Source organism: Podarcis vaucheri (assembly GCF_965113315.1).
Source record: "Podarcis vaucheri genome assembly, chromosome: 7".
NCBI lineage: Eukaryota > Metazoa > Chordata > Lepidosauria > Squamata > Lacertidae > Podarcis > Podarcis vaucheri.
In genome coordinates this window covers 199,190-215,997 of record NC_138765.1, presented here as the reverse complement: position 1 = coordinate 215,997, position 16,808 = coordinate 199,190, and the positions used below count along the sequence as shown (strand labels likewise).

General features: G+C 40.7%; 1 protein-coding gene across 1 annotated transcript; it reads right to left on the bottom strand.

Moving 5' to 3' along the window:
• Positions 1-4,410: 4,410 nt before the first annotated feature.
• LOC309537625 (vomeronasal type-2 receptor 26-like) lies at positions 4,411-16,412 on the bottom strand (the record flags this gene model as incomplete). Its single annotated transcript, XM_082232515.1, has 6 exons — positions 4,411-5,312; positions 7,508-7,634; positions 8,463-8,690; positions 12,388-13,248; positions 14,978-15,269; positions 16,255-16,412. The coding sequence occupies 6 exons, from the start codon at positions 16,410-16,412 to the stop codon at positions 4,411-4,413; spliced, it is 2,568 nt and encodes an 855-aa protein (XP_082088641.1).
• Positions 16,413-16,808: the final 396 nt, after the last annotated feature.

The window sequence follows — 16,808 nt, the reverse complement described above, 5'->3', positions numbered from 1 at the left end:
AATGGAGGTGCAGGAAAGGACAAGAGTATTGGCCGGCCCTTTCCCTACCCATCTTCTCACCCTGAATCTTGGATCCTGAAATTGATGTTGTCATTCTCTTACATCCAACACCAGTTATCAGTCCATAGTATACGTGAAAATGTGTGTTAGCGTTATATCAAACATTAACATTTTTAGTTTAAATGCTTTCAAATTAATAGCCACGATTCATTAGGTTAATTAATTTCAGTGAGTCTAACTTAATGGATACATCTTGGTGTGTGTATTGGATTAGGATTACTCCTGTATCCCAGGCCAAATCATGCTGATTTCATGAGATTCAGAATGCTCTGGGACTCAGAAGGATGCAATTAAACACTAATTATAGTTTTTACCAAACAGAAATACTGAAGATTTAGAGCAAATTGTTTTGGCAGATGCCTTTTCCAACTGGTTGGATGTGAATAAAAAAATTACCTTGCTGTTTCTTAATTTTTTAGTTGTTGCAATAGAAATGCAACATATTGGAAACGTAAGTGAATTTTGGGAAATACAGACGACTTGACACCTTAACAACATGTAGCTTCAATCTGGCATCCTTAGTTACCGCAAATAAAACACTTCTTAGTATTATATTATCAGTGTTCTGCATCTATGACCTCAGATACAGCTAGAGATGGGAGAGAAATTCATTTCTGCCTTTGAAGAGATAGCTATATATCGTATATACAAGGGCAAACTATATGGAATCATGTTGTTGTTGTTTAGTCGTTTAGTCGTGTCCGACTCTTCGTGACCCCATGGACCAGAGCACGCCAGGCACTTCTGTCCTCCACTGCCTCCCGCAGTTTGATCAAACTCATGCTGGTAGCTTCAAGAACACCATCCAACCATCTCATTCTCTGTCGTCCCCTTCTCCTTGTGCCCTCCATCTTTCCCAACATCAGGGTCTTTTCCAGGGAGTCTTCTCTTCTCATGAGGTGGCCAAAGTATTGGAGCCTCAGCTTCACGATCTGTCCTTCCAGTGAGCGCTCAGGGCTGATTTCCTTCAGAATGGAGAGGTTTGATCTTCTTGCAGTCCATGGGACTCTCAAGAGTCTCCTCCAGCACCAGAATTCAAAAGCATCCATTCTTCGGCGATCAGCCTTCTTTATGGTCCAGCTCTCACTTCCATACATCACTACTGGGAAAACCATGGCTTTTACTATACGGACCTTTGTTGGCAAGGTGATGTCTCTGCTTTTTAAGATGTTGTCTAGGTTTGCCATCGCCTTTCTCCCAAGGAGCAGGCGTCTTTTAATTTCGTGACTGCTGTCACCATCTGCACTGATCATGGAGCCCAAGAAAGTAAAATCTCTCACTGCCTCCATTTCTTCCCCATCTATTTGCCAGGAGGTGATGGGCCCAGTGGCCATGATCTTCGTTTTTTTGATGTTGAGCTTCAGACCATATTTTGCACTCTCCTCTTTCACCCTCATTAAAAGGTTCTTTAATTCCTCTTCACTTTCTGCCATCAAGGTTGTGTCATCTGCATATCTGAGGTTGTTGATATTTCTTCCGGCAATCTTAATTCCGGCTTGGGATTCATCCAGCCCAACCTTTCGCATGATGAATTCTGCATATAAGTTAAATAAGCAGGGAGACAATATACAGCCTTGCCGTACTCCTTTCCCAATTTGGAACCAATCAGTTGTTCCATATCCAGTTCTAACTGTAGCTTCTTGTCCCACATAGAGATTTCGCAGGAGACAGATGAGGTGATCAGGCACTCCCATTTCTTTAAGAACTTGCCATAGTTTGCTGTGGTCAACACAGTCAAAGGCTTTTGCATAGTCAATGAAGCAGAAGTAGATGTCTTTCTGGAACTCTCTGGCTTTCTCCATAATCCAGCGCATGTTTGCAATTTGGTCTCTGGTTCCTCTGCCTCTTCTAAATCCAGCTTGCACTTCTGGGAGTTCTCGGTCCACATACTGCTTGAGCCTTCCTTGTAGAATTTTAAGCATAACCTTGCTAGCATGTGAAATGAGTGAAATTGTGCAGTAGTTGGAGCATTCTTTGGCACTGCCTTTCTTTGGGATTGGAATGTAGACTGATCTTCTCCAATCCTCTGGCCACTGCTGAGTTTTCCAAACTTGCTGGCATATTGAGTGTAGCACCTTAACAGCATCATCTTTTAAAATTTTAAACAGTTCAGCTGGAATACCATCACTTCCACTGGCCTTGTTATTTGCAGTGCTTTCTAAGGCCCATTTGACTTCACTCTCCAGGATGTCTGGCTCAAGGTCAGCAACCACACTACCTGGGGTGTACGAGACATCCATATCTTTCTGATATAATTCCTCTGTGTATTCTTGCCACCTCTTCTTGATGTCTTCTGCTTCAGTTAGATCTTTACCACTTTTGTCCTTTATTATGGTAATCTTTGTACGAAATGTTCCTTTCATATTTCCGATTTTCTTGAACAGATCTCTTGTTCTTCCCATTCTGTTGCTTTCCTCTGAATCATAGAATCATATAATTTTTGCATTGGGAGGTACCCCAAGGGCCATTTAGAGCAATATGGTCAAGCAGCTCTTAATGCCAGAAAGGACTTCTGAATGTTTAGTTGGAATCTGCTTTCTTGTAATTTGAATCTATTGGTTTGGATCCTACCTACTGAAGCAGTGGAAAACAAGCTTGTTTCATCTTCCTGTTAGATATTTGAAAATGGTTATCTTTACTTTTCTCAAGGAAAACATACCTAAGTGCCTCAAATATTCCTCATCAGGTTTGGTTTCCGGAGCAGGAGAAAACAAGCTTGCTCCATCCTCCGTGTAACAGCCTTTCAGATATTTGAAGATGGCTATCTCCTTTCAGTCTCCTCTTTACTAGGCTAAACATACCCAGCTCCCTCAACTGTCCCTTGTCAGCCTTGGTTTCCAGACCCTTTATCATCTTGGTTGCCCTCCTCTGCACACCTTCCAGTTTGCCAATATCCTTCTTCAAGTGTGACACCCAGAACTGGACACAGGACTCTTGCTGGGGTCTGACCAAGGCAGAAGAGAGCGGGACTATCACTTCCCTTGAATGGGACACTAGACTTCTCTTGATGCAGCCTAGAATTGCATTAGGTGGTGGTGTTGCTGTTATTTTTCCTGCTGCATCACACTGTTGACTCATGCTAAGCTTGTGGTCTACTAAGAAACTGTATGTAACCAAATGGGGCAAATGTGCTGGACAATTGCATTTCTTCATAAAGTTCCCAGGTGAGTTGTACACATACATTGTCCAAAGTCTAGGCTTAAAGCAATGGGCACCCAAGTGGTGGCTGCTGACACCCAGGGTGTCACCAGTGCCTCCCATGGAGCCCATAAGGGATATTGTTTTTCCAATTCTGATGGTTTATATTGCTATGACATTTGTTTGCATAATGCACAAGAATATCTAAACTAGTAATTTTGGCAATGATTGGTGTTATTATAATTTTCCTTGTGTACTGTGTATTTTCTTCTTTGAGATATATGTAGTCAGTGGCACTTGATGAGGAAGTTGAAGGCTGCTTTTGTCCAAGAGAGAGATTGTTATTACTAAATTTGTTCCCTGCGTCACACCCTAAATTCCTGGGGTGCCAACTTGAATAAAATATGGGGGGCAGGTAAGCCCCACCCCACATAATTGGTCACAAGAAGTGGCACACTCACAGCATTTGAATGGCAATGCCCATTGACCTGGGTGGGGGCCTGGACCCCACAAATATTTTTTGCTCAATCTAAGTTCTTGGCAGAGCTATGCACAGTTTCTGGTCCTGATTTATAAATGTGGATCAGACTCTATAGGGTCCAAACTGACCCAAACCTGATTTACCCTCCCCTGCATCCACATCCAGATCATGATCATGATCCAGAAAATATAGTTCCCCGGTCTGGAGGTGGTCAAGAATAAGAAAACAACACAGAGGAAACTGATGAGACACAAATTTATTCAAAGATCAAGATCAGAGGTCAGAGTGAATGATATCCCAGGACTACTCAAGCTCTAAGATATGGACTATGGCGGCCAAGAGGGCCAAACATGGAGTCCGGCACTCTTCCGTTGCGCAACTCTGCTAACTGTCCGTGCCGATCCAAACGTCCTTCCTCCTCTTTGGCCGGTAGCAGAGCGATCACAGCGGTTAGAAGCAATTGCAGTGTGTGGGTAATAATTCAGAACAAACACAAGGCGTTCCTTATCTTCTTAGCCTTTAATCATGTAGCATAACAGCATAAATCAGACCCAGCGAAACCTCGCACATTTTTCCTCTCGCATAGCGTACGAGACAAAGACAGACTGGAACACTCAGAGCAAACCACTCCCGTAAGTGTCTGTGACCATGCCTCAGGAATGTGAGACGTCACTCAGAACTCTTTAACCCTGTGAGTTCTGAAACCCTTAACATGGACACACACACACACTCTATTTCCTTCCCCTTATTAGGCTTTCCTTGCTGTTCAGGTCAGACCTCAGCACAATGATGTAGCATTTAGGGAAAAAGATGCAACCCAGTAACCCAGCACTGGAGGACAAGATGGAGAAGACCTCCACGGCTACCATGTATTTCCCTTTGGTGCTCAGGTAGGTGGGAACAAAGGTCAGCCAAACACTGCAGAAAACCAACATGCTAAACGTGATGAATTTGGCCTCGTTAAAACTGTCAGGTAACTTTCTGGCCAGGAAAGCCACAAGGAAACTCACAATGGCCAGAAAACCCATATAGCCCAAAGCACAATAGAACATGGCAGCTGAACCCTCATTGCACTCCAGGATGATCTCACTCTTCAGTGACTGCATGTCTGTATCTGGGAATGGAGGGGAAGCACTTAGCCAAAGGGTGCAAATGCCAGCTTGAAGGAAAGAGCAGGAAAGGACCACACAATTGGCCAATCCCTTCCCCACCCATCTCCTCATTCTGGATCCGGGCTTGGTTGCCATGAATGCTAGAACCACGGTGATGGTTTTGGCCAGAATACTGGAAAGGGCCACCGAGAAGACGATGCTGAAAGTCACTTGTCGGAAGAGGCAGGTCCCTTTTCCAGGCTGACCAATGAAGAGCAAGGAGCAGAGGAAGCAGAGGAAGAGGGAGAGGAGGAGGAGGTAGGTGAGGCTGCGGTTGTTGGCTTTGACGATGGGCGTGTCCCTGTGCTTCACAAAAGTCGCCAGCACGAAGGTGGTGATCAGGGAGAAAGCCAGAGCGGAGACAGCTAAGCTGAGCCCTAACTTTTCTTGGTAGGAGAGGTAGCTCAGCCCCCTTGGAACACACCCTGTTTGGTCCTGGTTTGGGTAGTTTTCTTCTGCGCACTTGACACAGGCATCCATATCTGGAGGGTGGAGGGGGAGAAGATGGAACAATTAAAAATGTCAAGATGATGACCTACATCTACATGAAAGAATCAGTTACGGCAGGCAGTGAAAGTGTTCTTGAACTTGTTTGACAAACTCCAAGAGATTGGACACCCATAATTTCAGGGAGAGGGTTTGAATGTTGCTGAGCTTGGTCTAGTACATGCATATCCTCTAACATTCCTCTGATGAAAATAGGGATGTCCAGTTACATAAACATATTTTTATTATTTATACTTTGCCCTGCTGCTCTGGGTAGCTTCCAACAGATATAAAAACATAATAGAACATTAAGCATTCAAAAAACATTAAACATACAGGGTTGCCTTCAGATGGCTCAGGGGTCAGGTTATTTTATAGCCGCTAACATTTCCCCAATCAAGCTAGGGAATTCCTAAGGAAAAGCAAGGCATTCTGGGATCATATCAGAAACCAGGATGGCTTCTGTAAAACCAGGACTGTCCCTGGAAAACAAGGACACTTGGAGGGTCTAGTAGATGCAGATCTCATCTAAAACCAAGAATGCACTAGGAAGTTCCCTTATTCCCATAGTATATTCGTATCTGCTTGTTGTTATTGAAAATCTTCATAAATTAATTACAAAATAAAATGTATTCCAAAAGGGAAAAGAAAAGTTTGGTGACAATTTTGTGCTTGCTGTGCAGAGCTTCTTTTATTATTAGTTGTAGCAGCAGCAGCAGCAGCAATAATCATAATAATAACAGCAATAATTTTATTCTTATACCGCCCATCTGGCTGGGTTTCCACAGTCACTCTGGGGGGCTTAGACCCTATATAAAAACACAACAAAACATCAAACATTAAAAAAGAGAATATCCTATACACACAACAAACAAACCACTAAATCAACAATAACTATAACAGTTTAGTTATACCCACATTAAAATGACAACCAACCCCAACTAAAGATCTAACCAACCCCAACCCCAACTCGACAAAAGCAAAACAGAGGAACCAAAATTAGAACCGTTTAAAACATTGTAAAACTAGGCTTGCCCTATTCTTTTTTGTTGAAGTTGTTGAGCCTCTGAGGAGCCTTTCAGGGCTCCCTGGGATAGCTGGACATGGATGGACCTTGCAGAAGGGAGCGCTTTTCCGTCCAGCCTCTTGGCAGCAGCAAGGTCCCTTCTGCCCTGACTTCCCTCTCTTCTTTATGGGAGCTTTGATGTTTGCCTTCCTTCTACAACCCTTCCCACGCAGCCATGCTTCTGGAAAACATCATGACACCCTCAGATGGGTTTGTTTGAGATAGCCTTTCATTCGCCAGGCAAGTGTTCATTTTGTTCAAATATTTTTTGCATTCAAAGAAAGCAGAGGTGAAATATATATCTGAAGGAAATGGGAAGAAGGGGGCTGTGATGTATTCAGTTCTCTGTGTTTGCCTGAGCTTGAGCCCCTGTGTTCTGATTCGATACTTGATGTCCAGTCGCAGAACGTTTCAGGATTTGGGCTACTGCCATTGGCCCTTAAACTCAAAGTTATGATGCGCAGCTTGAGAGTTTAGACAGCCAATTACATTGAGCGTGGGAGTGGCCTAGCTCTTCAGAAATGTATACAAGCAGTTGCTTTGCCCCTGTTGGCCAGTTCTGTTAGTTCAATAAAGGTTCTTGCTGCTATCACTGTGTCTCACTTCGTGGGAACCCAGCTACACTCCAAGGGCCTCCTAGCCACCTGAATCTATGTATGGCCTGAGGTCTCGGAATACAGAGAATGACAAAGGTTCAGTAAAGGGCTTTTCTTTAGGTGCGGAACTCCCAGAGAATGGATCCCACTTTTCCATTTTTAAAATATTCATCTGATTGATCACATGGCTGATGTGTGTGATTTAAATACCCCTTAATAGTCTGTTTTAAATTAAAAATATATTGTTATTTAATCCTGCCTTTCTTCCAATTATCTCAATGCAGCATATATCATTCCCCTCATTAGATCTTCACAATAATCCTGTTTGGTAAGATAGTGGCTGGCATAAGGTCAAAATGTCATTGTTTTTTAAAAAACAAAATTTTAAAAATAAAGTTGCTTGTTTAGTTTTCTTTAACATATGTATTGCAGAATGCATTCAAGGGGACATACATTTTCCAAAGAAAGGAGGAGCGAGTATATTATGCTAAGTGAGTGTCTTGATATCTCTGTCCATGTTGCCTCTTACCCTTCTGATTTGAGATCGTCCCTTCTGGACATGGAAAACAATCATAGCAGCAGAATTTCTCTCCCTCCTTCTTTTTCCTGCTGGAGCCAGGATAGCAGTTGTCATTGCACACAGAAACTGGCAGTCCCTGCACAGAAACACAGACAGGAGATTAGTAGGAATATATGAACCCTCGTGATGAGGAGGGTGCATGGGCCAGCTGGGTCTGTGGACCCTAAATCAGCGTTTCTCAACCAGGGGCCATTTAGCCCCCTGGAGGCCCCCAGGATATTCCAAAGGGGCCACAGGTGGAAACCGCATAAATAGCGGGCCTTGACAAGAAACTAGGGGGGCAGGTTTCAGTTGTGTAAATAATTTACTCTGCCTAACATGGAGTGGATTACTGTCATCATGCCCAGAATATGGAAATATCAAGCAGAGATAAAGTAATTAAACAAGAAAAGAGATAATGCGGGATTTGACCAAAACAAATTCTGGAAAAAGGAAGAAACTTTCAAAAGTGTAGAAACTTGTTTGCCTCTCTGTCATTCAGTCTCCATTCTCCAGATGTTGGCAGATTATGCTACACCTCCCATCATCCTTGATCATTGCCTATCCTGCCTGATAATGATGGGAGACATTAGGGGACTCAGCATTGATTATTATTTTTTTTTACAATATCTGGGATGGATCTACACTCATGATTTATAAGATTAAGAAAGGGTTAAGGAAAGATTTTCAAAACGTAAGAGCCACATTACGTTTAGCTTAGAACGTTGATAATGCATTATTAAAATGGAACACCAGATGGTGCTGCAGAGCAACCAAGAACCAGGCAGTGAGGGGAACTGCTGTTTTGGAAGTAATTAACTTTTTTTAAGCAATTATGTTTTAGAACGATATAGTTAAAATCATTCTAATGACATTAAAAAGGTCAGTGTACATCCAGGTGTGGTCTCAGACTGCTACATCTCACCTGATTAAAGCTTTTATGCCACACAATCTGATCATCATAAATGGTTAACCCTTTGCCGAAAGGAGCCTGAGGGTTCAGTTTTCCAACTTTGGCTCTAATCACTGAACCATTGGGGTAAATCCTCCAGTTTGTAACATCGAAACCTACAACTAATTCTGCATTTTCATTAAAGTATACAGTATCTCCAGCACTGTTGTTGAATATGATGCTCCGTAGAAATTGATGGACCTGGATTGAAGAAAGAACAGTCTATGGTAGAAAATCTTAAATTAACTGGAGATTCAAACACCCATTGGACAGAGAATTTACTTTTTTCTCAGAGCCAAATTGATCTGTGGGAAGAATCAACTCGGTATGGATATCTAATCAGTATGGATATCTAATGAACTAACATTAAGAACTAAAAAAGTGGAACTACAACCTAGGACACTCTTGGAGCATAATTCATTACTGCTGGAATTAAGAAGAGAAGAAAACTCACCTTTCAGATGGAGACTAAATGAAGGCTTATTAGACAAGAAAAATTACCTTGCAGAAAGCAGGGGAAAACCCTGAGAGATTATTTTGAACTAAATTTGAAGCAATGTATGGATATAAATGTGGTTTGGGGCACAATTAAAGCAGTAATGAGAGGTTTTTTAATACAACAAAATACTCTGCAAAAAAGAGAGAGAGAAGAGCGAAGAAAAAGAAAGAGTTACTCGATGAACTGATTAAACACGAAAAACAAATAATTAAAATACCAGGAAATGAATAAAATTGATAAAACACAAATTTTGAGTTTGCAAACAAATGAGGAAAATTGCTAGCATAGCAGTTTTTTTAAAAAAAGCAAGGAAGTTGGATTGGAAAATGAAGATAAAATTGATCCATATTTAAAGTAGAATGTCCTACAAAAGATTCCAAAAGAAAAGATAAATCTTTTAAATGCACCAATAATGATGATGGAACTGCAACAAGCAAGAGGACAAGCTAAAACAGAGAAATTGCCACAACCAGATGGACTTTCAGCTAAATATTACAAAAAAACTGCAAGATCAGTTGGCACAACCATTGAAAGATGTAATGAATAAGATAATGAATTTGAGTAAATTGTCAGATTCTTGCTTATATTACATTAATTCCAAAACAGGTTTCAGATTTACTTTTAGTTAAAAATTACAGGCCGATCTCACTATTGAATAATGACTACAAATTATTTGCCAATATTTTGGCAAACTATTTGAAAACAGTGTTAAAAGAAACAATCCACCAAGATCAAGCTGGCTGTCTACCTGGCTGCCAGATGAAAGATAATATAAGGAATATAATAGACATAAAAGAGTATCTGGAGGCCAGGAATGAAAAGCAAGCGGATTTGATGTTTATTGATGCAGAGAAGGCCTTTGATAATGTTTCTTGGATTATTATGAAAAAGACAATGGAAATGATGGAATTTGGAGAGCCATTCCTTAGAGGAATTGACGCTATATATTCTGAGCAGAAAGCCATGCTGATTGTGAATAATGTAGTAACTGAAAAATGTGGAATTACAAAGGGAACAAGACAGAGTTGTCCCATGTCAGCATTACTGCTTATACTAGTCTAAGAGATCCTGGCGAGAAATGTAAGAGCAGATGAAGGAATAAAAGGAATTACGGTGGGGAGTAAAGCATATAAACTGAAAGCTTTTGTGGACAACCTTGTGATAACAGTTGAAGAACCCCTAGACAACATACCAAGGCTGTTAGATAAGATTCAGAAATTTGGGCAAGTAGCCGGTTTTATGAATTCAGTTGGTTTGTTTGTTTGTCTGTCTATCGTTCTTTCTTTCATCTGTCTATCATCTTTATCTATCATCTAGCTATCTATCTATCATCGATCTATCATCTATCTATCTATCTATCTATCTATCTATCTATCTAATCTATCCTTCATCTATAATCATCTATCATCATCATCTATCTATCATCTATCTAGTAAAAAAAAAGGCAAATGAAATTGAAAAACTGCAACAGTTGGTAATGATAAGCATCCTAGCTGACCTCAAAGGACCTCAAAATCTTATTCCCTTTGGTTTTTTTATAAGATATTTATTAAGATTTTCAAAGTATTACAAAATAAAAAAGAAAAAAGAAAAAAATACAAAATAAAAAATGGTTAAAATCAACTCCATCTTTCCATTACTTATTTTTCATTAGCTTGTTTCCTGGACCTCCTCACACCTCCCTTTTTTGTATTCCAATTCGGTTTGTTGGTTCAGCAAATCCCTACCCTCTTTGTTTATCCTAGTCTTTAATTTTAAAATATTATGACATTAAATTTTTACCTAAATAATCCATTTTTCATATTCCCGTATAATATTACAGCTGAAAACTGCTTAATTTCTATCCAACATCATTCTAACATTCATCAATTTTACAATATTTCTGTAGATAGTCTTTAAATTTCTTCCAATCTCCTTCCACCGACTCTTCTCCCTGGTCTCAGATTCTGCCAGTCATTTCTGCCAATTCCATGTAGACAATCACCTTCATCTGCCATTCTTCCAGAGTGGGTAGATCTTGTGCCTTCCAGTACTTTGCAATGAGTATCCTTGCTGCTGTTGTGGCATACATAAAAAAAGTTCTGTCCTTCTTTGGCACCAATTGGCCGACCATGCCCAGGAGAAAGGCCTCTGGTTTCTTCAAGAAGGTATATTTAAATACCTTTTTCATTTCATTATAGATCATCTCCCAGAAAGCCTTAATCCTTGGGCACGTCCACCAAAGGTGAAAGAATGTACCTTCAGTTTCCTTACATTTCCAACATTTATTATCGGGCAAATGATAGATTTTTGCAAGCTTGACTGGGGTCATGTACCACCTGTATATCATTTTCATAATATTCTCTCTAAAGGCATTACATGCCGTAAACTTCATACCTGTGGTCCATAACTGTTCCCAGTCAGCCATCATTATGTTATGTCCAACATCTTGTGCCCATTTAATCATAGCAGATTTCACCGTTTCATCCTGAGTATTCCATTTCAACAGCAAGTTATACATTCCTGACAAATTCTTAGTTTTGGGTTCTAACAGTTCTGTTTCCAATTTTGATTTTTCCACCTGGAAGCCAATTTTCTTGTCCAGATTATATGCCTCCATTATCTAATAATAATGAAGCCAATCTCGCACTTTGTTTTTTAATTTTTCAAAACTCTGCAATTTCAGTCTATCTCCATCTAAAATCTTATTCCCTTTGTTTCTGTTTTGTCCTCTAGATAGATGGCAAGAGAGTTCCCCCTGCAATGCAAGAATCTCAGCTGAAGCATCCATGACAGCTCTTCATGTCGGAATTTCTTCCTGACAAGTATAATATAGCAATTAAGGATAAGAATAAAAACAACAACATGGGAGGGTTGGGAAGTAAATATTTATATATATATAAGAGTATGCGAAGTAAATTGATTTAATGTTTTTGAAAAACCTAATAAATACTACTACTACTACTACTACTACTACTACTACTACTACTACTGAAAGTTCTTCCTGATGTTCATTCAGAATCTCCTTTCTTGTAACTTGACACCTTTGGTTTCGGTCCTACTCTCCAGAGCAGGAGAACACAAATCTGCTCCATTTTCCATGGGACAGCCCTTGAGATACCTGAAGATAGCTATCGCATCTCCTCTCACTCTTCTCTTAACCAGGCTGAACATACACAACTCCCTCGACTGTTCCTTGTGAGGCTTCATTTCCAGAGCCTTGATCATCTTGGGCTCCCTCCTCTGCAGGCAACCCACTATCTGCTGACAGGAATGGCAAAGAGCCAAATTTGAAAACCAGCCCTCTTTACTCCACTTCTCTCCACCGTAGCACCTCTCCTCTCCTCCTTCCACCCATACACAGCTCTGGACTGCAGGGGTGGGAACTTAGTTACCTAAAAAATTATCTGATTTAATTACCTGCCATGGTTCCACATTCTGAAATGCCGTTTTTCGTCCTTCATTCAATCTTCTATGCATGGATTTGAACTGGAATATAGCATTCAGAGCATGTGCCACAGCATAGATAGCATTGTAGACATTGTAGCTGTGGCCAGTCATTTTCATTTCAAACAAACCTCCAGGAAGACTCTCCAGATTCTCTTCCCCAGTGCAGGTTTTATTCCCCTCTCCTTCCCACTCCTTGGACGTTGTTAGGAAACAGTCAAAAGCCTGTTCCCAGAAGTCTTGAATAAAGCCATCTCTTTTGAACCACGAAGGTCTTACCACCTGAAGGAACTTTTGGAAACCCTCAGGCTGATTTGAGTGAACTGTGAAAGATATGGAGCCATGGAAGGTTTGTAAATCCCAATTTTTTTGAATAGAGTGTGATGCAAAATCCCAGTGAGATGTAACAATCCAGACTTTGCCCCGGAATGGCAATTCCAAGAATGGTGCTACAAAAATGAGCATTCTCAAAGCCTGAAAGGATGGAGGTTCTCCATATACAAAAAACACACTGGCTTTCTCCTTGAAGACAGTTAAATAGTATTCTACACGTTGTAAAACATATTCTATAATCTCATCCACATAATTCCATTTTGGTATTCTCATGATGAAGGCATAACAGATGCCGTTTTCATCAAGCATTGGGACCATTGTCTGCAAAAACTGGTCCCCTTTGTCATCATCCACAGCCCAGAGCCCAATCCATGTCCATCCAAAATGTTTGAGTAACCGCACAACACCGATGTGCTGTTGGGCTTCATTTGGGACCATCTGGTACAAAAAGGGGAATAAAGCGTTGGCATGTTGTATTGGCAAAAATGATCCATAAGTGAGCTGAAATAAAATGCACAAGTATTCTTCATGTGGTCTTCTCTGTTTTGCCACCAAACCATTTAGCCACTGGCTTGTCGCCCCCAGAAGCTTATATACAGTAGAACAAATGTTCCAGAGCATGACCAGACCCAACTCTGGCAGTCAGAGCAGAAACAGGGAATTGGTGAGCTGAGCAAGTAGGTTGGAAAGGAAAGATCTCAGTACAGAGCTGTTCACTAAAGTAATGTCCAGAGCAGACAGAGAAGATTACATCTACAATAGGAGCAAAGTCCCCACCCACCATCTCCTGAGACACATTTTTTTTGTCATGCTCCGGGGTAGACACTTCCCTGCCTTCCTCGCCTGATACTACCTTCTGGTAGCAAGGAGATTTGGCTTCCCACAGATTTGGCTACAGTAGGAATAGGGCTCCCTGCTATGTCTCTGCTCATTTAGTGCCCAGGGTTTTCATTATGCTGGTTTGATTCATGTAGATACTTCAGCTTGGCCCTTAGTGGGTATGATGGCCATGGATGTTGTTGAGCTATATGTCACCTATCATAGCTACAGGGGTGGTATGGGCTTTAAAATGGAAAGTTGCTTTTCTCATTTCCTGGAAGGAAGGATTTGATGAAGTTTTGGGATTTGATAAGAATGGCCCAAAAAATACATTTTATTTAATCTCAAAAGTGGCAATTAATATATAAATAGATGCTAGGAAAACTGGAGGCCCTCTATACAACATTGCCATGGAAATAATTATCTCCTGCAAAAGCAACTTCAAGTACATTTTTAATTTTTTCTGAATAAATTACATTTACTTATGTAACATTGTGATGCAAAGTTATTTTGGGGGTTGTTTTGTTGATTATTGATAATAATTCTTAAAGAAATAAGATTAAAAAAAAGTTTTAAAAGTTCTTTTCTAACAGAATAATAAAAAACCCCATCACTTAAATATGCTAGAAAGGGCACAGATAGTTCCAATATACAACAATCATCTTGGATAGGATGGGAACTGCAAACACGGTGAGAGTGAGCTGAGCAGAGCTATGAGGTTCACGTCAAAGATTGAAAAACCAGAAGAGAACTCTGGAGTGAGAAGTTTATTGAAAGATCAGTATTGAAGACTGTTCACAAGCTCTTGCCTATGAGGTATGAGATCGGCTTCTGCAAAAAAAAGTGTGCAACTTCCTCAAACCTCCCTCTTCTGATTGATTTTAAGAAATTTTCCATCTCTAGCTGCCACTATCCAACTTTAGGTCCATGAGACAAAGGGGGAAATTGGGGAATAAGACAAGGCTTTAATATTGGGAAGGAGGTGATTAGTGGGCCAAGTGAGTCATTTATTTGAACAGGGACTTGAGGTGGCCTTAGGACCATTGCTGATTCCTCCAGATATTTGGTTGTCCTGGGTTTCTCTACAGGGCCCCTCAGAAGACTTCTCCCCAGGCTCTGTGTCCCACAGCATCCTGAGAGTTGCCAGCTCTGGAGTAAATCATGGATAAAAATCTTGAACCGTATCTAGAGAGTGACAAAGCCCTGAGCCACTTCACTGCAAATTTATCTCAAGTCTGATTCATCTCCAAGATCAGCCCTGTTTACAAAGAGCTGTGAATAAACCTGGTAGTATTATCACTTGGACTGCATTTAACCAGTTGGCTATCCAAAATATCACAGGCCATGTTTTTGAAATCATGATATTGTGCCACAACTCTGAACTACCTGTACTTGCATGCACACAGCTTACCTGTGGAGTCTTGTAGATGGCTGAAATGACGGCCACGTTGGCAGAGATTTCAGAGATACACCCTCCAATGAGAGCTATCAGGTTGTTGTGGTTGTGACACTTGAAGTTGGGGACAAAGCGACGCTGTGCAGAAAAGAGGCTGAGGGTGGCCTTGTAGGTCGTCTTTGCAGTGTAGTAGCTATTGAGGGTGTGAAATCCCAGCGAGAAATTTGATAAAATGTTGGGATTTTCATTGATCTCTTTGACAGCAAATGCTAAGGCCAGGATGTGCTGGTAGTTCTTTGGCACTGAACTGTAATAAAAGTAGTAGATGACACAAATACTGAGAGAAGCAGGAAAAATATGTGCGTCCTCTTCATCTCTCAGCTCTTCTTTCAGTTGTTACAATCAAATAATAAATAAGATGAAATTGCGTCAAATAAGTAAGAAGGGATTATTTATTATCTGGATATAGCAAGGTAACTGAAGAGCGTCTCCCACTTAGTGATGAAATCAGAGAAGACAGCAAGTGAGAGGTACAACTGGAAGCCTCTTCTTAGTCTATATATTTGCAAAAAGTGTAATACAATATGTCTTATGACCAATTTAAAAATTACATGCACACACACCCCATAATATATTACCTCAACATATTTAAATGCACCAGCAGAGGCATCCACAGAATATTTCCAAATGCTCCTCTCATACACATACTCTCATCAGATTTGATTGTGGGTCCAATGTATTTACAGTTGCAGCAACTGAGTGGAACTGGTCATATGTAATCTGGAGTGGGATGAGGAAGTGCAGGATGAAATCAAGAGGAAGGATGGAATAGGGTGGTATGCTTAGACCAAAATAATATGAAATGAAAGCTTAAAAGACCAGGTGACTGAAAGACAATGGGATGGGATACAGATGAAGGCCAAGGATGGTAGGGAACAAAGAGTAAGAAGGAGTAGTGTGGAGAAAAACAAATACATGCAAATTCCTCCACCTAGAGTCCGTGAAAGCCCAGTGGAAGTACTGAAGATCCTTACACTTCAATGACACTTGTGTGAGAAAACTTACTAATGCTTTGTGCTAACAGTATAATGCGGAAGGCTAAATAGATATGAACAAGCCTCTGACACGAAACTTTTTTCACTCCAAAAATGAACCTTTTCCTTAAAGACATATTCCCAGTAATTATATTCTGAACATACTTTGCAACAAGAGTGTGTTTGTGTGTGTGTGTGTGTGTTTATGAGAGAGAGAGAGAGAGAGAGAGAGAGAGAGAGAGAGAGAGAGAGACTTACATTGGCTCATCAATCACAATCTGTGTCGGCTGTTCCATGAAAGAGAGGAGATTGTAGAGCAAGAAGACCTGAGAAACAATTTCACTGATGACCAGGTCTCCCGGCAGGTAAAACTCATGAGGAATAGGGAGGGGATCGTCACGTATGCTGCAATTCATGGAATGTGCCTGGCAAACACTGTGACACAGCAGCACAAGCAGCAACATCACAACCAGCAGGATCCTTCTGTGGAAAGAGTCTTCCAATGAAAAGCAGCTCCCCATGTTTCCCTCTGCAGAATTGTATGTGGCTTTGATCAGGACTGATTTCAGCTGGAGCTAGCTTTCATGAAAATAATCTGGATCAAATCATTTTTCTGTTGACTTTATTCTTAAGGGGTGAGTGGTAATTACTTTTAAAAAAGGGAAAATACCTTACACAGCTAAAGTTATCAATGCCCTGATGTAATAGCAGGCAGAAAGGGTGAAACTTTGCAAATCAGTTTGTGCAAAGGAGCAGAAATAATGCCAAAACAGGATTTCAAATAAAATCTGGGAAGTGGAAGGTACAGCAGC